Below are 27,051 nucleotides of genomic sequence, written 5' to 3'. Positions count from 1 at the left end.
TGGAAGACTATGAAGTAAAGTATTGAGCAGTGACACACATATGTTAGTAGCAGATGAACTTTTATCGGTGTAAGAGTATGGAACATCCTGTGCATTGTAAATAACTACAGAACTTTAATTTCAAGACTTGCCTACATGGAAAATCTCCTGTGGTTGGAAGGAATATGCTTGATGTGTGTGATGCAGTCTCCTTATCAGATTGCTCAAAGCAAAGAAGCAGTAGTAATAATATGAGAATAATTACCAAGAACAAGTCCTGTTTTGTGGAAGAGATCTCTCTAAGATTATCTGTCCTAGGCATCAAACTACTGCATGAAAGCCTACAAAAAACTTCTAAGAGCTTTTAATCCATATTTTTTATGAATAATGAAAAATAACATTTAGAATTAGACCAACGGCATGAAAAAATATTTTTTAACTGTTACGGAGCTTAGATATATATCACAGAAGGTAAACATAATCCTCTTTCCTCACATAACTTAAGACAGAAGGTAATGGCTGTGTCCCTGTTATGTGTGAATAGAGCAGGCATGGCACACACATGGAATTTCAAAAGATGCAATTAATCAAAAAATCTCAAGGTCACACAGACAAGGTATATTTGCAATCTGGAATACACAAAGCTACATCATTGTTCATAGTGGTTATATCCTGCAGCTTGCTTGGGAAAGCTCCATGTGATCTTCACAAAAAATTTTACCCACGAAGGAACTAAAAATTTGATCTAGTGAAGCTGATTTTGATTCAACTCTGATGGAAAACAACCAGAGGCCCGATGGCAGCAGAGGGCCTAGAGGACTCATAACGAGACCCTGATAATAGAATGTAAATGGTATCCCGTGACTAAAAGCAAGAGTTAACTCTGCTGCAGTTAACTATAAAGCATATTTGTCATAATTTAATGCTATGAATATGGGATCTGCAGATTAAAACAAATTCTTTCCAGATGAAGCAGCAAAATAATACAAAATGTATTTTGTTGCAGTGTTCCAACATACATGAACGGAAAAACAGTGAGGAGCCAATTTCACAGTGGCTGATACCATCCTCACAAATAAAATAATCTGTAATTAAAAGAAGTAATTGGCATACTACTTAATTACTGCAAAATGTATTCTGCAAATAACAATGTGACCTGATGAAATAAACAGGTTTAAGCATGCAAGCATCACTTTTCTCCCTCTGCCAACTATCCTTAAGAACTACTATTTACCTTGCAAAATAGCTGCTGCAATTTGACTGGTGTCCCTACAACCTAATTTCTCTGTAACATATCTCTAAGTTTCCCATTAGTGGCCAACTGACAACCAGTGGAAACAGCAACAAATAGAAAAACATTTATGCTTCATTACACATTAGGAATGATTGTATAAGAGTATAACATAATACCAGAGTATATCAAATTCTGTAAAAAGCAAATTGGTCATTTCTTTCTCTCCAACACCAAATAGAGGCACTACATGCTCTCCTCCAGGAATAGGTTGCCACCTTTCAAGTTTTGGTACTCAGTGGAGTAGCTTTTTGATATACATGAAAGGAGAGTGAAAGCAATGAGAGGATTTTCTGTTTAAAGATGTCTTTTACACTACCTGAAGGTCTCCAATTTAGAGTCTGACAAACTCTTTAGTTTTATTCACATGCAAAATGTTGCCTTCTTCCCTTCTACTTGTCTGCCTCATTCCAGATGTTACTTCTTTAAAATTATATTTCAATTGATTATTCAACATTTACTTGTCACCAGTGAAGAAACTACCAAAACCCAGGAATTTAAATTCCAAGTACAGCATAAAAACTAATGCTGTATGACAAGTCATCACAGGATACATTCTCTAAACAACAAAAGACAGATTTTCCTTATGAAGCAAATCCAACTTGGCACTTCCATGTTTGTTTTATTAAGTAAAACTGTGGTGTGATTGTCTATCTGAAGTACAATTCACTTTATTAACTTTAATAAAATAAATGGCCTCTGAATGCCAGATGTGATATAGGACTTCTGCATACTTATTTCTTACCCACTAACACCCTTAAACTGATTTCACTACGATGCAACAGGTATAGACAGAAGAATTGGTACAAGGAAATACACTGGGATATGGGTTACAACAGCAACATACTGCTTTGAGAATATTCAGCCTTACAATGCCTGTGCCTTGAAACACATGCTGACCTAATATCCTACGGTTTGAGGACACCCCCTTGTATCACAAACAGAAAGGTTTGGCTCGTCACAAACTGCACAATGCTGTTCAGCTCTGTGAACAGCTATGTACACCTATCTCCTGTACAGTACACAAACTTGGTGGCCCTTCTGATGCCACTTGTGAAGGTTTTGAAAACTCCTAACAGGAATGAAAATGCAGTCTCACAGAATGATCCACCTAGATTACAATCAGGAAATGAGGATAACCGAGGTTTTTTTCCAAATGGAAAAGGGCTATTTCTGTGGACAGGTCTGGAAGTTTACACAAATGAGCCTCCTAACCTTTCTTAAAGTAAACCTGCTGTTAAATGATTTATGGAAAGAAACTTTCCAGCCAGCCAGGCCCAGAATTAGAGATGTGTTTGTACCTTGACTTTTCCTTTAATACACGTATTAATCAGATTTTAACTACATAAGTAAAGGTGATCTTAGGCACTGCTAGAGCACTGATTCATACCACATACTGGAAAAGGAGTGTTTAAATGTAATTTCAAGCCCATGTCAGAAAGGAACTGCACAAGAGAGAAAAAGCTAAAGTCATAAGTTTCCTGACCTCCAAAGTGCTTGTGTCTGCCAAATATACATTAGCTCTGCTTTTATATTTAATATGAAAAAAGCTGGAGTCCTGTCAGCACCTATTCACTCAAGTCTTAAAACAACTAAGGATAAAATAGTCAAGAAAATTAACTCAGCCACATCTTTTTCAGACCTCACAGCTCCTCACGCGAGTGTTAGGTGTGAAGAGAAACAACCTGGGCTAACACTTGGGTGTTATCATGTGAAACAGATAAACAGATAAACATAAACTTAAAATGATCTTCCACAACAAATACCAATACACCCCCACACACCTTCCTGGCGAACTCAAATCATTTCAGGTAAATCTGGGGTACATCAAAGTACACAGAAGAAATGTGAACAGCAGGAGTCCCCCAGTGGTAAAAATACCTAAAAGAAACCTTCTCTTCCTCCAAAATACCTACTATACAGCATTTGGGCAGATAGCCAAAACCTTGTCTTTAAATAGCTGTAGAGTGATTTAGAGACGTATTTTAATACTTTTGCTACTCTTTAAAAAGTTCAAAATAATACATTTACTGCAGACTAATAATACACATCTGAGAAGTTATCACCTTTAAAATAACCTTTCTAGCTTTCCTACCGTAGCCTAATAAATCATTCCCAATATGCACAGTAATTTCTAGAATTTTATCAAAATACTTTTCTGCTATTGGATCTTTTCACACAACAGAAAGTCATTACCCAGAATTAGACCACTGCACTCAGCTACAATCTGGGGAAAACATGATTTGTAAAGTAATACTCTGAAATACCAAGGTTTTCTGAGTTTAAACAATTTTCAAATATTAGTAATCACTTTAAAATTCTGAAAACCAGCAGGAAGGATAATGTTAAGCCTTAATTCTCTATGACATGCTCCTTGAGACTCTGATCTTGTTCAACATGTAACATTCACGCTCAGGAACATTATGAATCTGTCAGCAACACTCCTTGCCATAGAAGAAGTACAACCTGCTCAGTAGATAGAAGAGCTATACAAGCACTTGACATGTCTCCCATTCTGATAGCTGCAGTGGGAAGTAGCTCTTCTCACCACAGTCCAGGTCCAGAATCATTTATTATGTTTCTCAGTCTGGCTACAGACAGAAACTGGTCACTTTAAGTATTCTACAAACTTGAATATTGACTCTTACAGTGCAATCCCTCAATTAGCAGGTATTAGTGCTCAAGGGGAGCAAACTATTGGCTCTATTTTATTCTTTTTGCGACAGAATAATTCATTCTGTAACTTGTAAATTACATTTCTCTTCACAGTCTAAACCAGATATTGCATACTGCCTGCATTACAGAAATCTGTGGGGTTTTTTTCTGAATATCCTAATGAGAACAGCTCTACAGAAAATGTTGCCATTTATGAGATTAATTTCATTTCCCTCCCGTTAGTGTCCTAGGTACAGTCACTTACTGATTATCTTTTAAGTAGGAATTTAGTTTATTATGTCTGCTTATGTAGGATTAAATACATATTTAAATCACTGAGTTAATTTAAAATAGTAGTTAAAATCAGTATATATAGTTGCAATGCTACAAACACCACTGTTTTCCTAGCCTGACAAAGTATTCATATTGGGAAGATTTTTAGGATGACATTTTCCTCCCTAAAACAGGACCGAAATTTTGCAACATTTAAATCCTTGACTGACTGCAACAGGAAGGAGATAACTCTCTTTTTAATAATTTGAGGAATTTATAAGTTTATTTGCAATTAGCATAAATGAAAGCTAGTATCAGAAAGTATAATTACTGCAGAACAATGCAGTACCTAAGCCCTAAAGGTGACAGCCTCACAAGTGCACCCATTCTCTATCTTGCTAAGTGAATGATTTAAAGGAGGTAAGAACACTGCAGAGTGGCTGCTTGCACTGGGTATCACTACAAGTCATCTGTTCTCAGAACTATCTCAGTAACATCTGGCATACCCAAACACCACCACTTTTGTTAACGAATAAACAAATAAATAAACCCCAATCATCCCAATTACTCACCGCTTATGGCTGTGGTTATGTCACTGACAATGTCTTTCCTACAGTGACAACAGCACCTTTTAGTCACCAGTTATAGTCCAAGAGGGTAACGACCGAAGGTATTTATACAGCTAAAAGGTGAACCACACAGAGCAAGCTGGGGGGAAAGGGGAACGTTCAGGGATAGATAACTGAGCTACAGAAACTGTCAATTATAAGGCACCTTTGTTGGCAGCTTCTGCAAGGAGGGGAAGGAGTGAGCAGAGAATGAAAAAATGAACTACCTTCCCATTTCCAGGGCTCCCAGCTCTAGCAGCAGGGTGCTCTGCTCAGCTCTGCCAGACTGGACATGTAGGACTGACAATTCCAATTTGCACAGAGCTAAGGCATTTAGTACCATTTTTCTTCAAATAGGCTAATCCTAAATTTATTCTCATTTATGCTTTTGAATCTTCCCACAGCTCCTAGAGAAAGGTCAAGGGCATGTAGGTAAGATATTTTTCGCTATAGAGTAGAAATGTTTTAAAAAACTAAATGGAGCTCCAAGTCAGATCCAAATAATTATTTACCAAATTAAAAACATTGTATGCCTTTCTCCCTAAACATTAACACAGCTACAGTTAATACATTTACTTTCTACTCAATTCTCACACCAATTTATAGACAAGATTTAACACACTAACACACCACACATTTCTTTGCAAGTCTCCTTTAATTTTCTATTGCAAAGGTAGGATGTTTGGCAAGGGGAAGAAACATCTCACACATCAGCAGCCTTGGGGAATGTTTGCTTACAATCACACACAGTTTGACCTCTCAGAAGATCAAAGCAGTTTACTTCATCAGGTCACAAGTGGTATCAACCACTGCAAGTTTGTGTCATTATTTCACTGTTTAGGAGACTAAAATTAAGAAAATAGATTATCAGGGAAAGAAATGACAAAATTTCTCAGTCTATATGGGTTGATTTTAAAGCTATAATTTTCATGACTTTTCAGATGAGAATACTATAGGCACTTCTTATCCATGCAATCCTTTAAAGAAATCTGACAAGCAAATTTATCAATTTCTAATAGAATTTCAAATACTGCCGACACCTCGCTATCTTCAATCACGGCTTGTTTCATAACTGTGTATGTGGAGAAAAGTCATGTTTGTCTGGGTCCTAATGGATGTACATTCCCATGGTAATATAAAATGAACTACAATAAAAATTATAATTTACTTTGCTGTCAGGTGCTGATCCCGTGGGTGTGAAGGAAAGCAAGTAAAGCTGCAGGGGCTGGATTTTGATCTGGTATTGTATTTAAATACTCTGTAGTTGAGATCTAATTGCACTTAATCTGCTCAATAAAATCATCTTCACTGCTATTAGTATCCCAGAATTGTGTTATTATATAATCCCAACCTATTTTTTAAAGAGACATTTTAATCTGCTGCTTAAGTGTTCATTAATGCAAAGCCACTGCTGTGCAGAACACATTCCACTCTGTTTGCAAGCAGCAAGTCTGGAGAAGTCAGGGTATTTGGACATGAATTCTTTGAAACTACTGCCAAATGTTAGTATTGCCTTTCTTAATCTTCTTTATGACCTCATGACGACAAACATCAGCAAAACTTAATCATTAATCCTAAAAACACTCCATCTGCAGAAGAAGATGACGCTAAAAATACAATGTTACTTGTAAACACAATGTGGTACCATCCGAATAATCAAATGCAATATGTGTGTTCATATATAACAGCTTCTGGATGGGTCCTTTCTTTCTTGTTACATTTCTAAATCTGAATAAATAATCTTCATGCCAACAGACATAAATGCATGAGTTGTCTCTCATTTTGAGAATTCTGAGATGTTCAGTTATCTAATACAACTGCCAGCCATCGACTATACTTAATTGCCTGTATGTTTCAAGTATGTTTATGTATATCACTTGCATGACACACTAGATGTTTTATGAGACTAGAATGAGATATGTCACAGTCTAATGCTTAACGATACGGTAGGAATCATATTGGCTTTTTTAATCATGATTTTTCAAGGAAATGTAAGTAAATCGAATATTAGTCTCTGTGTTCTCCACATCCCTGCAGCTCCTAGTGATTTTTTAATCCATAGGACATACTTGAACAAGTTTGTCAGAGGAATGAATATGAAGTTCTTACAGATTTTAAGGAAAACTACAGTTTTAGACCCAAGTAGACTTGCCTGACACGGCACATGTCGCCTCTGGCTCTGAGCCATTCCAAGAGGGAACAGGGGCCCACCTGCCTGCCATACAGTCCTGCAGCACAGGTGTAACACCCAGCCAGCTGCAGCACATGCTGCCCCACAGACAAGAGATGTGGGACAGAACTAAGGACTAGAGAAGAGGTAAGGGAGCACATGTAGAGAGGGCATAGAACAGGGAGAGAAGACAGGAGCTCCTTCTGTGCAAAGAGTGGGGGCATCCAGGGGATGGAGGACTCTGACAGGATACTGGGCTTTGTCAGTTCCTTCATTCAGAAACAATTCTTTTTATTAGACCACATGTCAAACTCTTCACAACTGTAAATTGAACAACTGTACAGTTGAGAAAAAAATGGAGAATGTTGGGTAAAAATAAGCCTAATCCAAGTTCACAAGGAGCACAGAAGGTGGTGTTTCACCAGAAATACTGGACAAAGGAGGACAGGGAGGCACTGGGGCAATGGAGAACAGGAGACCAGGGCAGGGGCAGAGGCAGACTGCAAAGCAGTGACATTAGGCAGGAGAGCGAAGAAGACAAGGCTGTCGTAAAAAGGAATGGGAAAAACTGCAATCAGATTTCTGAGAAGTGAGTAGCTGAGGTGGAAAGCAGAGCCACTCCATGCTGCAATGACAGAGAAGGAAACCCCTGAAGTCCTACAGCTGGAGGAGTTACGGTTCAGAGAGAACAAAGCTGACAATCAAAGAAGGGAGGTATGTCGAGGCAGGAATGAGTTGGGGTATGAGGTCACAGCAGTGGTCAGCACTAGCCTGACTGCAAACCCAAGAAACACCAGCAGTGGGCTGGAGGCTGTAGGACTGGGAAGTAGGGAGAATCATCTTGCTGTCTCCAGCGGAGGAGGGAGGGAAACAGCTATTTCTGGGTGTGCTGAACTGAGCTTTAGTACTGAATTTAGGGTGCAAACTTTAAGAAGAATAGCACGGAAGTTTTTAACGCTTCTGAACCTCATCAGCTGCGTGACAAAACTTTAATGGGAAGATGCATTTTATGGATACTAGACAGTGATAGAATAATATAACCACTGAATGCAGAAATTCATCTTTATTTATGGGTTCCTACTCAAACTCTTTGATATCTTCAAGTCTCTTTACAACCCATTATTTCTGCAAATTTCTATGCAGGAAGAGTTATCTCTATGCCATTACACTTTGTGTCATGCCTCTCTCATGTTAAATTTCAAGCTGAGTGCAGATTGTACAGGACAACAGCCTGACACTTATGAAAATTGTCAAAGCATCATAGTAATTAAAGAACTACTCCAATAACTTAACACAATAACTTAATTGTGTTAATGCCCACTATACTGACAGCATTGTTGCTGCATTAGTTTCATCCATGGAAAATGCAAGAATTAAAAACCATCACCAAAAATAATATGAAATAAATTACAGAATTACTTTTCATGAACAAAACCAGTCACATTTCTAAAAACGAAAGCTGTGAACACATTCCTAAAGTTAAAACAATATAATGCACACCTTAAAACAAGAAATGTTGGAGACTTATCACAAATAAAGTAACTGCCTTGCAATCCAGAAATTCTTATTTCCTTTCATTACATACAAGCATTTTACTCTTAGCGTTTTTAACGTACTGTCAAACTCCTGACAGATACCAGTGGCTTTTCCAAGATTATTATAAAAAAAAGTTTTAAAATATTTTAAACTGTAAAGAGCCAGCATGCAAATCACCTGCCATAAACTGCACCTTGCTGTGCCACTGAGAGACAGAAAGCTGCAGGATGCTGTTCTTATGGTTTCACCAGGGGACACAGATTTCAGACAAGGCATTTCAGAAGCCCTACAAGGAAGACTGCCATAAAAATACAAGTACTCAGTGCAGCCTTGTCTTCTGCACTAGTCCTCACACCACCTTTGTCACTGCAGTACTGCCACAAGTATCCTCACCATGTGAACCACGCGCTATTTCTCTCACCATGTCATGCCTTCAGCTGCCCCATTAGCAGGCTCACTGGATCCAACCACTCACCCCTGTGACACAGCAGTTGGTAGATACCTGACAAAACCCAGAACCCGGCAAGTTCTGTGTTTCTAGGGTCCCCAGCAGCCCACACCTGTTCCTGCTCATCACATCCCTGGAACAGTGGTACCTCTACTCATAGGTAACTGGATTCTGCTTCCCTTCCCAGGGACAACTACCTGATCTCTCCTCATAATCCCACTAATACCACTAGCAGTACCTGTGTGCCTTGCTCCTACTTCGGAGTAACTCAGGTGGCACTTAAGCAAACCATAAAGCTGGCCTGTAATGGAAAGCAAGAATAAACAATTTGCTGCCCAAAGTACACAGGCATTTCTCATTTAATATATGACCCCCCACACCATAACTGAGGCTTTCCTGCAAAGCACATTGAGGGATGGCAATCCCACTCTCCGAAGGTGCTACTCTAGAAAAGATGTGGTCCACTGTACACATCATATATGGTAACAAACTACCTGGCCATGCTTATTCAACAGGCCATGTCCCAACACTTTCCTTTGAGGCTTCAGGAAAACACTGCTCTCCTTCCAGTTTCCTCCTAACTATTCTCTCTTACTACCCTCAGAATTAATGCAGATGCTGAGTATTTATGCTTATATGTCTGTGTTGTATCACCAGATGCTTCCTCCTTCCGTGGAATGGATTTCATCTTGTTTCCCCGTGTTTAAACAGGTTGACAAAGCCTGCCTAGACTACTTGGACAAGCAGAAGCTCTACATTTGCTCAAAGCTGTGCATTTTAAATACTTCAGGAACAAAGACCTTTTCTTCTGTTTTACAGCTCTTCAAAAAAATTAGCAAAAAGGTTCCAGTAATCTTACCACTGAAAGCAATGTGCACAACTGTTTACATATTCCTATTTTCAAGGCTTGTTCATGATCCTGCTGAAGGTAAAGTGCGTAGGCACTGCCTCTATAGGCCAGTCAATCAGCAAGGTACTTAATTCCCCCCTCATAATCAGATCTAGCTTCAAGAAATGCAGAAAACAGGAAATTCAAAGAGCCCCTGCAAGCCAACAAGTCACCAAAGTGATTTTCTTTTGTGTGAAGTCCAATCTGATTATAAAAATGCAGAAGTGGAAATCTGGTATCTATGCACCCTCGATAACTTGTTATCTGACTGGAAGCCAGCCTACTTGTCTCTGCAAAGAAAATCTGTAGACAGAAATGTCAAAGAACACAAACACTGGACACACTCAGATTTATTTTTATCTAGCTATTTTCATTTTGTTAAATGCAGCTAAAATACATGCCTGTGTTGTTTGGGTTTTTTCTTGCAACAGGACATAAATTCTCATTGGGAAAAAAAGAGTTAGTCTGGATTTGTGCAAAACCAGGATTATATACTGGTCCAAGGGCTATTATTGCAATGTATTACCTTACAAAGCAAAACACAGTTTGCATGTGACAATCTAATGTAGGCTAAATTTAAGAACTTTTTACTTTTCTGTTATCAGAAGTCTTGACTACATATCAGAAAACCAGAACTAGAGCCCTCAAAAAATGATATCAGGAAACAGAATATATCATAATCAAATAAAAAGATTTTGATGTGTTTTGCTTACTTCAGTGGGAACAGAATCAGACTGCAAGATTCCTGTTAACCTAATAAGATCTGGTTTATTTTTCATGAACTTGGGTGTATGTGCAAGGTAACTAACACGAAGTATCTTGGCTTTTTTAACTGAACTACTATGATATGGGAGGTCAGAGCTAATAAAAGCACTGTAAAGAGTCAAGAGAAATCAACATTTTCAATATTTTGTAAATTAAAGTTGCCTCTGTAGAAATGTGGCATCTCAAATAATCTTAAAGAAATGTCATAAAAAGACATGGTGTTAAATTAGAAAAATATGTGGCATTTGAAATATATGCAGATTTCAGAACAGAAACAAGATTAGAGGCCTCAGGCAATGGGAATTGGGAATGTCACACAGTATTAATTCATTAATTCACATGCCACAAACCCCAAAAGGAAAAAGCAGTGAATCCCTTGGCTAGGACACAGACTAACTTATCTTTCTGATAAACAATCTAAAAAATACTATGTATGGCTTCTACAAAAAAAAAAAGTACTTTACCAAGTAGGAAAAAATAAGTAAATAATAATTATAGTGTCAGGGACCTGTTACCCAGAACACAGCTCTTACATTAGATCAAGAACTGCAAAAAAAATAAAAAAAAAAAATAAAAATCAATGGGGAAACATTCCACTCTTGATTAAAAGAATTTTGGGGTCATGAAAGTTTCGGGGGAATTAATGCACTCCAACACAGCTTGTTCTAATTCTGCAAGCCCTCTTTACAGAAGTAGCAGAACAAGAAGGTACAAGGAGAAGCACACAAAAAAGGAAGCTCTGTTTCTCTCAAACCTGAGAATTCCAATTGAAAAGCCCCAGCCTTCCTCCCTCTCCTGTGATGATGGCAACTTTTCCAAAGGAAACACTTGCAGTTCATTCTCAGTAAGGTCTCTACCCCATGTCGGAGAAGAAAAAATTAATGGGGAGGGGCCAGGCAGCTGTCATCAACACTCAGAGAAGGTTTTATGCTGGGGAGAGGGAACTATCCCCTTACAAAAGTCTGTCACATCCTTAGGGAAGTGTTTTGCACACTGGATTCATTCTTTCTCACAATCAACTTTCTGATTTGTGAATGTCAACTCTACAGGATGCCTAAAAGACTTTGAAAAATTCAAAGGAAGATGAAGATGGGAACTAACAACCAACCCACTCTCCCTCTGAGCAGTGGTGGGATCCTAGAGGGAGACATCTTCATACATCCTACAGAGTGTAACAGCCACCAGTACACACATTCCTGAGAATTCCAGCACTTTTTATAATCTCAGCTTTTTACATAGAGTAAAAGGCCACCTTGTTGACCATAACTGTTTGTCTTACAGCTTATTCAGTATGCAAGTCAAACATGCTAACTTCATGTACTGCATTACCCATGTTCTAAGGTGGAATGATACAATCCAGCAAGAAGCCCTATGTGCTGTCTACTGAATTCTTGGTTTTAATTTACAGGTCTGCCATAATAAACATAAAATATACCCTTTTCTAAATAAAAGCTTCAAGGCACTTTCTACAACAGAAGATATTCAGAGTTTTTAGAGTAAACAGCCTCTGAGGAAAACAACAGAATCAGGAAATACTCCTTTTGACATACAATCATATGAGCCATTTTCTTTCTCTCATTTGTTAATGATGCAAAAGGCACTTCTCAAAAACAGTTTATTACACTAGCAAGAAATATTGGCAAAATAATTAATTTCTACCTGTCTTGTGTTTTAGCAACTGGAAACTTGCAGCACGTAATCAACTAATTCTCCACAGACTAACAGCAAACCCTGTATGTTTTAAGAGCCTGTCCTTTAAGATTATTTCTGAACATAACAGATGAAAAAGAAAAAAGAAAAGATTTGCAAAGCTGAACAATGGGATAATAAGCCTGTGAACAACTAGGCAAATTAAAAGTGAATCCATGGGAGGAGAGCATTATGTCATCCTGAACACGTTGATCTAAATAACCAAACCTTTATTACACTCCGGATTTTATTTACACCACTTCACAGATATGGCTTAAGGCATTTTATTCAGATGTAGTGGCTCTCCCTTTTGTGTTGATATAAATGACACATTTCAGAGACATTATTTTGTTAAGAATTTCTACGGGTTTTATGCAGCTACAGTTTTTATGCAGGATATTTTCTTACAACATGCCAGAGACGACCACTACAGTGTATCAGCTGATACCAAAAGAGTAATAATATATCTTCCAGTTACATGGTTCAATGTCAGAAACAACACAAATTTAAGAGGCAAACTGTTCTCCAGGTAGTAAAACGCCATAGATAGCTTTAAGTAGTGACTAACTGCAGCACCTATCTTTAATTTACTGTGAAACGCACCTCTGAAATCCTATCAACAGATTTTGCATTTATTGTAGTTGTGACAGAAGTCAATGACCTTAAAATGTTTTCACCTCTCAGAAGTTGTAAAGGTTCAAGCAAAAACTGTCTGCTTAAGCAAAATCTTTACGTCACAATAACTAACCCAAATCTGTTACCCTCTAGAACAAGTCTTCAGTAATTTGAAGAGCTGCCTAACAGCAAGAAATTCACACCCCTGAGGAAGAAGCACCACATCAGACATTGTAGTTATAAAGAAAATTCAAACCTAGATATGCTCAAAACAAAAAACCAAGACAGCCTAGTCCTTCAACTAGGAAGGCTCACAGTCCAGGCTTTGGCCATGTGAGGAGTCACTTTATAGAAGGAGCTAAATTACAAACCTAATTGGTTTGTAAAGTGCAGATGGAAAGGAACAAAATATCCCTGAATACTCTCATCATCACAAGGAAATCAAGAACTGACCTCACATTCCTATTTCAGCCAGCAATTTTTTTTTTAATAAATTATAGTTTCCTTGCAAACTTTAAGTAGTTATTCAAATGCAGAATTCATGCTTATTATTATTAACTAAATACTGATAACCTGTTTTTAACAGCTAAGAGTACAATAAATACTTTAGTGAGCTATGTATTTCTTCTCTATGCCGTTGGACATTGTTTTAAATTTTATATAGAATGCTTATCTTCTCCTTCTAGTTCTAGACTAACTACACCACCAGCCCTTCTATAACGTAGACCACTTAAAAATACAGATGCTTCACCTTAGTAACAAGACTGCATCCATTAACATGGATGGAACAGTGGAACATGATTTGTTACATTAACATAACAGGAACTACAGACAAAACTGGAACTAACAGGTTTAGCAATATATTTCTGATTTTTGTTTTAAATCAACATATTGATGCTAGAATTAAAGAAAACGTGGCATCCTGTTTCCACAGAAGATGCATTTTTGAACATCTTTCAGTATAAAAATACATCAGCTGTAACTAAACTGTCCTTCATTTCTCAGACTTATGTATGCTACAAAAGGCTGATGTCACACAAAACAGTCATCTTAGCCGATGATTTTCCCCTTTTATGTACCACAGAAGAAAACTTTTGTGTACCACAGAAGAAAACTACTGTGATTTTCTAGACTACCTCAAAAACATACATAAAAGATGGCAAAAGCATTATACACTTGCTATACCCCAAGCAATACAGTATCACAAATGGCCTTTGTGATATGAAAGGGTTAATCACTGCTTTCAATTACACCCAAATAACTTGAATGAGAGGGAATACTGCAGCAACATCTATAAACACAGTGACCATATTAGCAGAACAACAGTTATGAAACCCCTGCCAACAGTACTTGTACAGGGATTTTTTTGTTTGTTTGTTCTAATCAAGATCTAGAAATCTTACCAAGTTCTGCTGCTTGGGGTATTTGCAGAGTGCTGCAAAAAATCTCTAAGACTAGGCAGCTTTAGAGAATGTAACATGCAATAGTAACCATGACGATAAGAAAAATGCTTTTGCTAATCTTTTTCTTTCAGTTGACAATACTTTCAAATACTGGTGGTTTTCCACTGGATTACAACTTTTTTCTATTGCTCCCTGTGAATCCAGGCCTCCTATCCTTGTAAACCTGAAACTTCTGACCAATGCACAGCAATTTGGGGGGCACTAGTAACACAGAATGAGTCCTAACCAGTCCACTACCATCTGAAAAGACTGTGACAGGGTGGAAATCAATGGTTGGCAACTATGTCTTATTTCACTGTTGCACTGAACAGGTATTGAAAAAAATTATTACATTTTTAAGATAATTACTTTGCAAGTAAATGGGGAATCTAAAAAATAACAAAGGCAGAATGTATATAGGGTATTTCTATGGAGATCATAAAACTGCTGAGGTAGATTAAAATTTGGCCCTAGGCAGTCTGATCATAAATTTTAAGAAAACTGCCTGGAACTCATCTGCATTGATTTTGTCTTTGTTTTGTATTAAGTTGGAGTTTTAAGCAATAAAAAATAAGAGAAATCAAGATTATTCTGACATTAATCATTGCTCTCTACTATTTCTCCAACAGAATTGCCCCAAAAATCATGGTAATGTTTTAAAAAGATGTATGGGATAAGGATCTGAAGTCACATTTTGAAAAGTGACTAAAGGGACGATTTTCAAAGGCATTAAGATACCTAAAGATGCATTAAGCACTTAGAATTTTCAAAACTGCCTGGGCATCTAACGCCTTTTTAAGTCACTTAGTCCTTTCTGAAAATCCCAGTGGGCAGTTACCTACATTTTATGTATCTATATGCCTTTGAAAACCTGTACCATTAAATACTTAACAACCTAAGCCCCCGTGGCTTTTAATGGGACTTTGAGTTCTAAAAAGTGTAAGTACATCTAGAAATTGGTCAAGCCACTCTCTCTGGTCTTTTTCTTTTGTCTTTTGAAGAGCAATCTCCTACTGCTTATCCATAGCATGTCAGTTAACTACAGCTTCAGCACTGTCCAATTTACACACGTTCAATTTATGTAGCTAAACAAATAAATGCCCTGAGTACGGACTGCATCCTCACAAGACTTCCTGAAACTCCTAAAAAGAAATGCAATTCCAACCTGTAACCCCAGTGAGTGCCCCCAAAAAATGGTGTTTTCAATAAATATGATCCAGAATGAGTATAATTTAGGCTGATAAAGAATAAACATCACAGTTAAATCACCAAGCAACATATTCGAAATATGATTAAAAGGTTCTTAAAGACAGTCACACGCCAAGGGGGGAAAAAAAACAAAACAAAAAACACAAAACCAGAAAAAGGAGGAAGTTGTGAATAGGCTCTTTAAACAGGCAGCAGTTCCAGAAAAGAAGACAAACCTTACCTTAACTCTGAATTTTGTTTTAAACAAAACTGTATTAAACTATAAAGCATTCCCTTATGCAAACATTAGAAAGATCTATCTTCTGATGTTCCACAATGTCAATAGCAGGTAACTTGCACTGACCAAATTCCCAAAAAAGAACTGATTTGTAAATTGGGAACACAGGGAATCAGATTGCCACCTACAGGAAAATTTAGCATTTATTGTCAAGAATGACTCAAAAAGAATACAAATTGCCATCCTGCCAAGCATTCTTTCAGTTCTATTATTTCAAAACCAACTAGTCTTTTCTTTTGTGCAACTATATCATGAACTTCCTAAATCCAGGAAGCCATTATAATTTCTTTTTACTTATGACAGTAGTGCTTTAATGTTCCATAATTCAATTACAAAATTGAGTATCAGTTAAAGAACGTTAAATCTGCTTACCTGATACAATTGGTGCTAGCCTGAATATGTCTGATAGTCTGCTGTTAACTGGCTCATAAGGGGAATCTTCAAGTAAGTCATTTCCTAAGGACAAAAAGGATTTTTTTCTTATACAAGAAGTCAGGGTAAGATTTGTTTACTTTTACTCTGTAACAGAAAAACCTACTCCCCTTTAACCTGTTTAAGTGGCTACTTATCTATAAAAACACCTGAAAGAAACTGTCACTAGATCTTTTCTCTCCTTCCTCCTTGGATAAGCTCATAAGTTTCAGAGACAGCCTGTGACATCACAGGGACTGTCCCATCTCATGCCAGCAGGAGAGAAGCGAGGGTGACCCCTCTTCATTCACCGTAATAGCAGAGCTCTTTTTTAGAGAAGCCCAGCTAACAGCCAAAAACTAGCATCTTTGGAACAGAACACTCCTAACAAGATGCTAGTGGAAGATAAACTTTTTATGATACAGAAAACGTTCATTATTTTACGTAGCCGAAAAACATATACTGACTTATTAAAACATATGGATAAATAAACAGGAATGCATTATTTCTTGTTTTGCAGAAGCAACTTAAAAAAAAAAAAAAAAGAGTTAAATGGAGACCACACTGAAATTAAAGACTGCACCTTCACCTCCAGGGCCACAGCCAAATAGAGCTACAAATGCTAAAAATGCTGTCTCTCAAAGGAGGACCTGACTGTTCTCAGTACACTGTGGGAAATTTGCAAGTGATATGAATAACAGAAGCTACAAGTCAACTAGTGTCACATCTCTTCTAACTGGCACATCTAAGACCTCCAGGAACCATAAACTTGGGGGGTTGTTTCTGCCTCAGCATGCCCGGGGAAATACAGGAAAGGAAAAAAAAACTTTTCCTTAAAACAATGCTCTTCGCACTACATTTAACTTCCAGCAAAAAGCTAAGAAACTAGTCCCAGTGTCCTGTGATCTTGTTAGGTGAGTCCTAATTAATGAGTTCTAATACTATTAGGAAAACGTCTCCAAATGATTGTTTTTGTGGCTCTTGCACATGCTAGTGCCCTTATCTTTCGACTCTGTTTTAGAAAGGTCAGCTGGGTCCCCTGGAGGAAACTCTCACTGTGGATTTCCCAACAACAGGACACGGAGCAGCAGCTGGCCTTGAGGCGGATGAAAGGTCCTCAGTTCGCAGCTGAAGAGCACAATGTGAGCTCCGGGGTCAGAGCCCGGGTGGGCTCAGTGGCAGCCGCTAAACTGCGGATGTGAGCGGCTGCAAACCCACACCCTGCACCGGGGGAGTGGGGCGGCTCTGTGTTTTGCAACGTACCCTGCAAGCTCTGGTACATGCTCCAGTAAATGCGCAGGCAGTTTTTCTCCTTCTTCATGCCCCTCTTACAGCGACAGTTGTACAGGGATTTCTGCTTGAGAGCTTCCATGGCGCTTCTGCATTCGTCCTTCGCCTCCAGGCCCGTGGCCCGGCTGAAGTTGCTCTCTTTACCGGCTACACACTGCCTCAGTGTCCTGTATTTAGTACTACAGCTCTGCTCCTTCAGACACTGATCGCTGGCTTTCACGCAGTCGAGGCGGTCCCCTCCAGGCAGCCCGCTCACTTCTGCACACAAAAGTACATCTATAGAGAGGAGACACAAACCAACAAACACTCCTTGAGGGAGAAGGAGGATTTAACCGGGGCTCCAAAGAAGCATCTGGGAAGCACCGGGCACCTCCTCACGCAGCACATGCAGCCAACCCCACGGGCAGCACCTTGCAAACCTGGCTTCGTGCTACGCCTTAAAAAAAAGCACACAGGGTTTACATCCACTTTTTGGGGAAGTCCAAAGAAAAGGTAAGTTTTAACCCTGACGGTTGATTTATGAGGAAACACAAAAAGGAAAGAAAACCCACAGGGGTTAATGTGCCTGACAAAACAAGCATTCGTTATTCCATAGATCCACTTTGGTGAAACAAATCAGCTTTCCATCCGAGGGTTAACTGAGGGGTTAAATATTCAGCCTCCCTTTCCACAAGAGCTTTGCTGTAATTTCAATTACATCCAGGAACAGCACGCTCAGAGAGATAAGTATCCTCACTGATTGATATTAGCCTGTCTTGGCGTCACTTTTTAAAGGCTGTACACATTTTTGCTTATTCTATATGTATAAAGGTAGAATTTATTACTCTTCTCCCCCTCTCTCCCCCCCATTTCTCTCCACGCATGATGCTTTTGCAAGAGAACAAAGCAAATTACATTAACTCTCTCCTCTCCATCGTGCCCCTGTCATGCTCCCTCAGACACATGCGGATGGAAACGCAAACATCTCCTATGGAAAGGAAACCAGTTTGGGCTGTAAACCAGTAGCAGTCGGGCACGCTGCCAGGTGCAGGTGAAGATATAATCTTCAGCTGGCTCTTGTCACCCCCCCCCACCCTCCCCAGGCAGCCTTATTTTATTTAAATGAAAAGTTTTCCTCTAACTTGCGAGAACCCAGTTTAACAAGCGCCTCGACAGGCAAGTATCGAAGTCCGTAACCTCACAGAGCTTTAAATGTAGATCAGGCTAATTGATGTGAGACAGAGCCATAAAAACTACTGGAAACTTCACTGTTCTGCCTAAACAACAGACTGACAACCGTCAGGCTCCCGATCCCACAAACTCTACGCTTCGCTTTATGAAGCGATGTACACACCGAAATCAGGCACCGGCAACTTACCCGCTAAGGGCAAAGCGAAGTACAAGAGAACGAGAAACATCTTGCTGTCTTCGGATGGTTTCCCCAAACAACGTGATGTGTCAAAATAAAAAGGATCAGCATGTAGGTATTCCAAAACCACCGAGGTCCAAAGGCTCCAAGTTCAGATCCATTGAATTCAATGGAGGGAGGATTAAAAAAAAAAAAAAAAAAAAAAGAAAAAGAAACAAAATCACAGAAGCCCCTCTTCTCTTCACCGCTACCACCACCGGCGGCAGGAGCAGCGACGCAAACGCTGAGCTTTTCCCTTAGATTTCAGGTCTGAGCAACCTGCACGCACCAACACTGACTCCAGTGCGGAGCCAGAGGCGCACGCACGGGTATATGTGTGTGTGTGTCTGTGTGTGTGTGCGAGCGAGCGGCAGCGGGGCAGGAGCGCCGGTCGCCTCCTTGGGTGGGCAGCGCCTGTTCCCAGGGAGGGACCGAGAGCATACGGGGGCGGGAGGAGGGGGGGGGGGGGGGCACACCCGAGACCCGCAGCGCCCGCCCGGCCCCACCGGCAGCTCCGCACCCGCGGCTCCCCGAGCCCCCCAGGGCAATTCGCCCCTTCAGCCCCCAGACCGCAACTTTATTGACTGGCGGGGCCGGGGCGGTGCGCGGGGGCGCGCAGGCTGCGCGGAGCGCTCTCCGCCGGGGCGGGGCGGGGGTGGGCGCGGGTGTCACCGCCGGCAGCGGCGGCGGCGGCAGCCAAAGTTTGGCAGGGAAATGGGTACGGGCGGGAGGCGCGGCCCCTCCGGTTCCGCCGCCCAGAGCGGAGCCCCGGCGGCTCCGGAGCGTTTCCGAGCGACCGCTGAGCGAGACGGGGGAGAGGCGGCGGCCCCAGGGATGACCCGGTCCCCGCCCGCCCTCCGCAGGGGATCGGCGGGCACAGCCTCCTTCTGGCGGCCCCGCCGCCCGTGGGGGAAGCCCGAGGCGTCCCGCAGCGACCCGGGGGCGGCGGAGGCACCGCCCGTCCCTCCCCTGCACCCCTGAATGGGGCGGGCGAGCCCTGCGCCCGCCGAGCCGGGACCCGCATCCCTGCGGTGCGCGGTGCGGTCCAGCCCTCGGCCGGGGCCGAGCGGAGTGTATCGGCTTCCACTTGGCTCCTGAATAAACAAAGAGAACATATGTCCCATATTCGTGACAGATGGTTCAAACAGAGAACTATTTAGTGGTTTTTCCCCCAGTTGCTACTATGTACTGCTCTCCTGAAACCCAACAAAATGCAATTAGCCTGAAATAGCATCAGTTTCCAGATTTCCTTGTGGAAAATTTGATTCAGGTGTTTTTACGTTCTAGCTGCAACCAAATGTGTTCAGTTGTTTGGGTTGGTCTTATTAATTTTTTTATTTCTTTTTTTTTTTTTTAAGTCAGTGTATATGTTCCTTGGCAGTTTTGTCAACAAGCTGTTTGGCTCATTTGACTTAAGGAATTTGCCTTTCCTTGCAATAAATTTTGCCTAAAGGAGTTTGCCTTGCCTCATGAGATGGGAGATGATCAGGCTGGCCACTTTTACAGCAAAAACTGGATGGCAGATGGAGCTAAACTGTTGTGAGGTACTTCAGAAACACTTATTTAAAAGCTTAGCATATGCCAGGATATACAGAGAGTGCAACAGTCACAGAAGGGGCTTTTTTTAACCCAAAATAACCCAAAAAAACCTGCACAAAGTATTGGTTCTTTCGGTGAAGTTGTAATAGTGATGTCAAGTTGCAACTGATTAAGTCACAACTTTTGTGTTTTGGTTGTTATATAATATAGGAAGAGGCCCATACTGTTATATAGTCAGAAAATCTATTATCTGCTGCTCCTACAAGGACAGAATTGGAGAAACAAACACAAAGACCAGATTTCTAGAATATTTCAGGATAATTAGAAGGTGCTAAGGTGGTGATAACATTGACAATTCAAGACAGCTTCAGCCTTTCAAGTAGCTGGTATTTAATGAAACAAGTTGGCCTCCCAAACACTTCAATACAAATTGAACTGGGTGATACAGAGAGATGATTACTTCTTTGCTGGTAATTTTGACACCATTATGGCACATAATAAGCTTTGTATAGAAGTTATCTGTATATCTAATATAGAGGTAGCATAATTCTCCTGTTATTTAGAAGTCTAAATCAGAAATAGCTACACCATTCACAGCAGGGTATAGCAACTGAAAATAAGACTGAAATCCACTTTTTACGAAATCATTCATGCTTTAATGTCCTGAATACTTATATACACACGTACATACACAGAAGTTCTTTGGCCTATAAAAGCAACACATTGCAAATCTCTGCATTAATAGCTACTCATGCTGTTGTAAAACACAGATTTTGTGGGGTGATTATTATTACAGTAAAACCAAAATCATGTTTTAAGTTTTAAAAGTCAAATAAAATATCACTGACAGTTCAGAAATAACAAGACAGCTGGAAAACATGCTTCCAAAATTCTGAATATTGCCCCTGAACACTCCTCCTGCCAGTATTTTGACCCATCTCTGGACAACTACCACCAAAAATGAAAAAGGGTTAAAATGTTTTAATCAAAACAAAGTTTAACATGCAACACCATGTTTGAAAAACAAAATCTGAGAAGAAAGTTCACGCTACATACAGTTGCTCAGAATATCCACCTGCTGCACAGTCTTTAATAGGACCACAGGTGCAAAAAAGCTTCTTCAAAATCACAAGGACATTTGTTCCACAGCAGAAATTACCTTTTTTTTACTATGTTTTAGGTAGTCCCTATCCTTTCCATTTATGACCAAACTAATTTCCATGTCCTGGAAATTAGCCCTGAGACAGCACTAGTACTTTACTCTCTCTCTAGAGGATCGTCGTGGTTTTGGGTAGCTGAAGTTACTTGTGTGTTGAACTGGTGTCCCATTAACACACAAGATATGCAGCTTTCCTGAACTGAAGTGCCATGTTTTATTAGTATTGTTTATGTACAGTAGCGTGCCCCAAATTGTAGCTACAAATCATTATTAGTTTTTTCAAGAATTTAAAAATATACCAGACAAAACACCACAAGCCACTCTGTGGCTGGAGTCATAATGCTTCTGCTCTTTGCACATTTTTTTCCAATTGCCTTTTACCCCCTCTGGGTTAAAATTTAGTCAATGGATGCCTCACTGTTGATTTCAGTCAAACCAAAGTCCATCTTACAATTTGTATCTGTCAATCACTCCACTCACAAGCTTCTTCAGTCAAATGAAGAATAAAAGAATAAGCTATACAGAAGTACCTACAACAAACATTTTAAAGATTTTTAAGCTTTTTTAATACTCTGTTGACTGAGTTTTATTTAAAAAAGTTTCAGAACAATTAATATAACATAACATATATAAGGTGCAGATAGTAAGGAAGCTTTTATTAGAAGCAAGGTGACAACACAATCACCACTGAATTACAGTTTAAAGGCCATCGCAGTATAAATAATTTGGAAGACAGAACTAACTACTCCAAGCTCTTTGCTGCCAGCATTAACTGATGGTACTTCAGTATTTAAGTACTTTGAGTTACTGGGTTCTTTCTAATTGGAAGCTGTTTTACAATAGCTGGTATCCTATCCTTGAAAATTTTTCATGAAGAAAAGACAAAGTAATGAGGATTGTGGGGTTATTTGATACTAAAACTTCAGTAAGAGACAGTGCTTCAAACAGTTTTCTCTCCAAGTAGGTTGAGGTGAGTGTAACCCCTAACAGCAGTCACTTTTAAACTCCCTGTCACCTTGCAGCCAGGTCCCAAATGCTCTGAATGCATCAAGAAACAGCAACCTGTAATCAGAACCACCTGACCCTGGAGGCCAGGCAGACAAGGTGTGTGAAATCAGAACACAAATTTTGCTGCATTCAGTTTTACTGGATGTCCTTCTGCCTCATCCTTTGCATGTCAATTAGAGGTTGACAGCAAACTCTTAAAAGGGCATCACGTGCAAAGAGACCTGACTCAAACACAGTGGATGTTGGTTTGCAGCCAGTTCCACTTGCAAAAGCTGCAGTGTTGGAGCTCTGCACTGGGTTGGCCTGGCTGGCAGGAGTTCAGGTGACAACGTACCCAGGAACTGAAAGTTGAATTAATACCTTGCCTGGTCCACAGTTAGCCTGCAGATTCCCTTTGCCATCTCTGCCGTACACCTCATTTTGAAGACCAAACTCTGCAAGAAAATATTGGAGTCAGTGAGCCCAGGGAACATTACACAGTATTATCTTCAGGGCTGGTAGGTATGTGAAGAGAAAGTATGCTGAGAATAAGAACAGTGCCATGAACTTTAAATGTAATTCTTTGGGGAGTGAATAGGTGAAGAAAAGCTGAAGCTGAACTAATGAGTCAGATCTAGCAGATGGGGGAGAGCAAGCAACTGATGGGAAAAAGTCTGTGTGCCACTGGAGCACAGAAAGTAGTGTTTACATGGGAGGCTGTATTCAATAATGGGAAAGGGAGAATAGAGAAGTTAGAGAATTACAAGGGACTTGGGGAACAATCTGAACTGCATTTTTTTGTCTTACATTCATCTGCTTACCATGAAGTCGAAGTGCCTTGTGGTGGGAATAAGGCAAGAAGGATTTGCTCAAGGCATTAAAGTTTTGTAAAGGGCAGATTAAATAACAGTGCTCCAAAAATCAATTTTGAGGGGCTTATGAAGCCTTGAATGGGCTTTTGCAGCACAAAAGCAAGATTGAGTTTTTACTGAACCTGTCATTTATTTGGGTTTAGAGCTTTCAGTAAGCATCAGAGAAAACATAAAACAAAAGCAAAGTAAGCAATGAGCATTCACAGAGCAATCAAATAAAAAACACGTGGAAGTGCAATCCAGATCACAAAGTGACTTAATTGATGCAAAAGTATAAGAAAAGAAATTCATCATCTACAAACTACACCCCCTGCCCCTGCTTTAAGCAGACCTGATAGTGAATTCCCAAAACTGACTATTCTCAGCTGTTCTTGACCACGAAGTTTTTCCTAAACTCTTGCTTCCCTGTCCTCACCAGAGGTTGGTGTAGTAACAGACAACCTGGAAGAAAAAAAAAAAAAAAAAGATAAAGCAAAACAAAGCTGCAGAATTCCTCTGTGAATTCATGTAATATATGACCCGAGTAGAAAAGATACATGAACACTAAAACAGTACAATGCAGTTCAGAGTTTGTAGTGAAGAAACACGACATACTGCTTAACCCAAAAAGTGTGAAAATACAGACAGAACTGCAGCCACTTGTGAAGCTCTGTATCTTATAGAAATTATTCCATTTAACTCTAAATATTGATATCAAGGCATAGACATCGATGTTTACCCAAACTAGTAACGAAAGAGTTGTTAGGACAGACCGGTCCTTGCATCCCTCGATTGATGGCTTGTTCCTTTAAAAATGGGATAATACCTCCCCCTGGCTGTTGGTGGGGACAATGCAGGCTGACGTGGGAAGGGATTCCTGACTCCTCAGCAAAACAAGGCTCTGAATTCCATGGCACAAGAGGAAACAGCCATCAAAGAGATTCAGTGTGACGCAGCTAGGTAAAAGTATAAAAGACGACCAAAAAATGAAATGTCGTATATTAACTATTATTAATTCAGGTGCCTAGAAAATCTAGAGCAATACCCTTCAGATGCTAGAACATCATGATTTGAAACTTCAGCTTCCAAAAAATATGCCAGCAGCGTCAACCTTTAGCATCCCCTGGGCATTAGTGACTCATGTGATTAAACAAAGGCCACAGATTGATTTGTTAACTTGAAACCTTACTATGTAAAATATATTTACATTAGTGAACATCATCATCTTCGCAGAAAAATTAGAGCTAGAAAATTACATATTCTAATTGTTCAAATTGCTCTAAGAATATAACATCCACACTGCTTTAAAAACATAATTGTGGAAAGCATAAACACTAAAACATTTCAGAACATTGAAATCGGATTCTTGACCAGGATCTGAGAAAATCCATGTTAAAAATGAGACTGTTGGTATTGTATTTGCATAATGCTTCACTTACATGTAGATTCATTTCCTTCCCATCTTTAATTGAAAGTGATGACAGTTGTGTGTATGGAACGTGTGTAAAAGTGATGAGATTTTCTTTTCAAACGTGCACAGCTCTAGCTAGTCATGGGTGTTCAGCTTTCACTGTTCGTGCTACACCAGATACGCACACATTTACAGAGCAAAGCATATTAAATCATAGAGGAACATTTTGCTTTCACTTACTGTACATGTCTTCTTCTAAGCTGTAGGATCAAATATGCTCTGACTCCTGCCCTGTGTAGGGAAGTCAAAAAAGATGCATGGAGGTTAAATTCATTTTAGAATTTAGTGACCAAAGGCAAAATTATCATCTTGGATTTTCAAAGCTGTATTTTCTATACATTTGCTAGACTAGCCCTGACAAATAAAATAAATTTTTCTCCTGATAGTATCACCAAAGTTGTAATTTTATTGGAAGTTTCTCAAAAGGTTAGCGACTCTGTCAGTGTTAATTTCTACAATCTCTGTTTGATCGGTCTGCTCAGAGGTGAGAAATTTTGGGTACAAAAAGTCTCAAGATATTTATATCAGAGGTGAAAGAAGAACAAGGAAAAAATGGAAGTGGAAGAAACAAGTGTTGTAAATGCCTTGAGAATTTGTCCTACTGAGGAAACAAAACTGACCATTTTCAGATCTCTGCCATCAGCTGCATATATCAGTCTCTTTACCAAAGGTACAACAATATTTGGTTTTTTGTTTGCTTTGTGGTTTTTTGGGTCGGAGGGTGTGGGGTTTTGTGGCCTGTTGGGATTTGGGGGTGAGAGTGTGGGCTTTTGTGAGTTTATGTGGGGTTTTTTTGTTTGGCTTGTGGTGCGTTTTTTTTTATTTGGGATAGTTGGGGAGAGGTGTTTGTTGGCTTGTTTACACAATTCTCTGAATGCCTGCAAACACTTCGGAAAAAAATTAACAAGCAGATCAGAATTTGAAATTAGATAAAAGGATATTCAATAAATTCAGGATGAAAAGAGTAAATATTTCTTGACTCAGCAACGTCTCCTTAATTAACACATGCTTTTTTTTAATATATAGTTTAGGAAAAACCTTATGATGAGATAATTCTCCTGTAATCCAATTGATTATCAGATGGAAACAGTGTTGAAAATCAAGACCTGTTTGCTCTAATAAAATACCACATAATCCCATTACTTGGCTTCTCTGCTACTGCTGTAAAATTCTGATGGAGCACTGCACACACCACAGAAGTGAACGTGACAGGCCACTCTGGAAGGGGAGTCTGAAAGCCAGAGTCTCAACCGATGGTAATTCCAGTTTCTTCCCTCCACACTTTTCTGCATCAACTACATCAACTACAGCTCTACCTGTTCAAGTTCTGGTTTATTCATGTGATACACACTTAAATCTACAGCACTTTCTTTAGGTGGATATAGTTACCTGCTGGTCACACCAGTAAAGAAAGCCTTTATGATGGAATGTCTGCATCTGTCCTGCAATTTTACTGGCAGATATAATTCCTTTGAAAAACAACAATGCCTACTTTTAAATTATGAAGGTGAACTATTCAGACTTCCTGGATGCTGTCTAAACTTGATTCTGAAAGTCATTTGCATGCAACTGTATTCTGAATATTCCTAAATAAACTATATCATAACTTGGCAGTAAAAGTAATCACATATGAAGGACTCCATGCTCTGTCTGTCCGATATGGATTTGCCATTTTCTTTAAGCAGACACACCAAAGCCATACCCAAAAAAGGTTTCTAAAGGCCATATTTTGAACTCAGCAATAGTTGATGAAAGAAAGAAAGAAAGGAAGGAAGAAAGAAAGAAAGAAGGAAGGAAAGAAAGAAAGAAGGAAGAAAAGAAAGAAAAAAAAAAGAAAGAAAAAAAAGAAAGAAAAAGAAAGAAGGAAAGAAAGAAAAGAAAGAAAGAAAGGGTGTAGACATGAGCAATTGAGCTGTGTAATTTAATTTATAAATGGCCAAAAGACTAGGAATCTTCAGCACCAAGTAAGGAAAAGAAAGAAGTTTCTGATGAACTCATTTTCATAGGAATTCCTGAGTTATTAATTTATGAAAGAAGAAGCAACTGTTTGCAGACAAAATGTTAAGATAAAATGGAAATACTTTATAGTAAATTTAAAGCTGAAAAAATT

General features: G+C 39.4%; 1 protein-coding gene across 1 annotated transcript in view; it reads right to left on the bottom strand.

Moving 5' to 3' along the window:
- The window catches only part of GFRA1 (GDNF family receptor alpha 1), a 144,406-nt gene extending 125,015 nt beyond the window's left edge, over nt 1–19,391 (bottom strand). Inside the window, exons 1-3 of the mRNA XM_032695222.1 lie at nt 18,905–19,391; nt 17,521–17,823; nt 16,219–16,302 (exon numbers count right to left, since the gene is read on the bottom strand). Of these exons, the coding sequence (XP_032551113.1) occupies nt 16,219–16,302; nt 17,521–17,823; nt 18,905–18,944 (427 nt within the window). The 5' untranslated portion in view covers nt 18,945–19,391. The remainder of the gene's footprint in view (nt 1–16,218; nt 16,303–17,520; nt 17,824–18,904) is intronic.
- Between the last annotated feature and the right edge of the window lie 7,660 nt (nt 19,392–27,051).

This window comes from Chiroxiphia lanceolata, chromosome 8 (genome assembly GCF_009829145.1).
Source record: "Chiroxiphia lanceolata isolate bChiLan1 chromosome 8, bChiLan1.pri, whole genome shotgun sequence".
Lineage (NCBI taxonomy): Eukaryota > Metazoa > Chordata > Aves > Passeriformes > Pipridae > Chiroxiphia > Chiroxiphia lanceolata.
The sequence above is the reverse complement of the archived record's forward strand: the minus strand, read 5'-3'. Positions and strand labels throughout refer to the sequence as shown.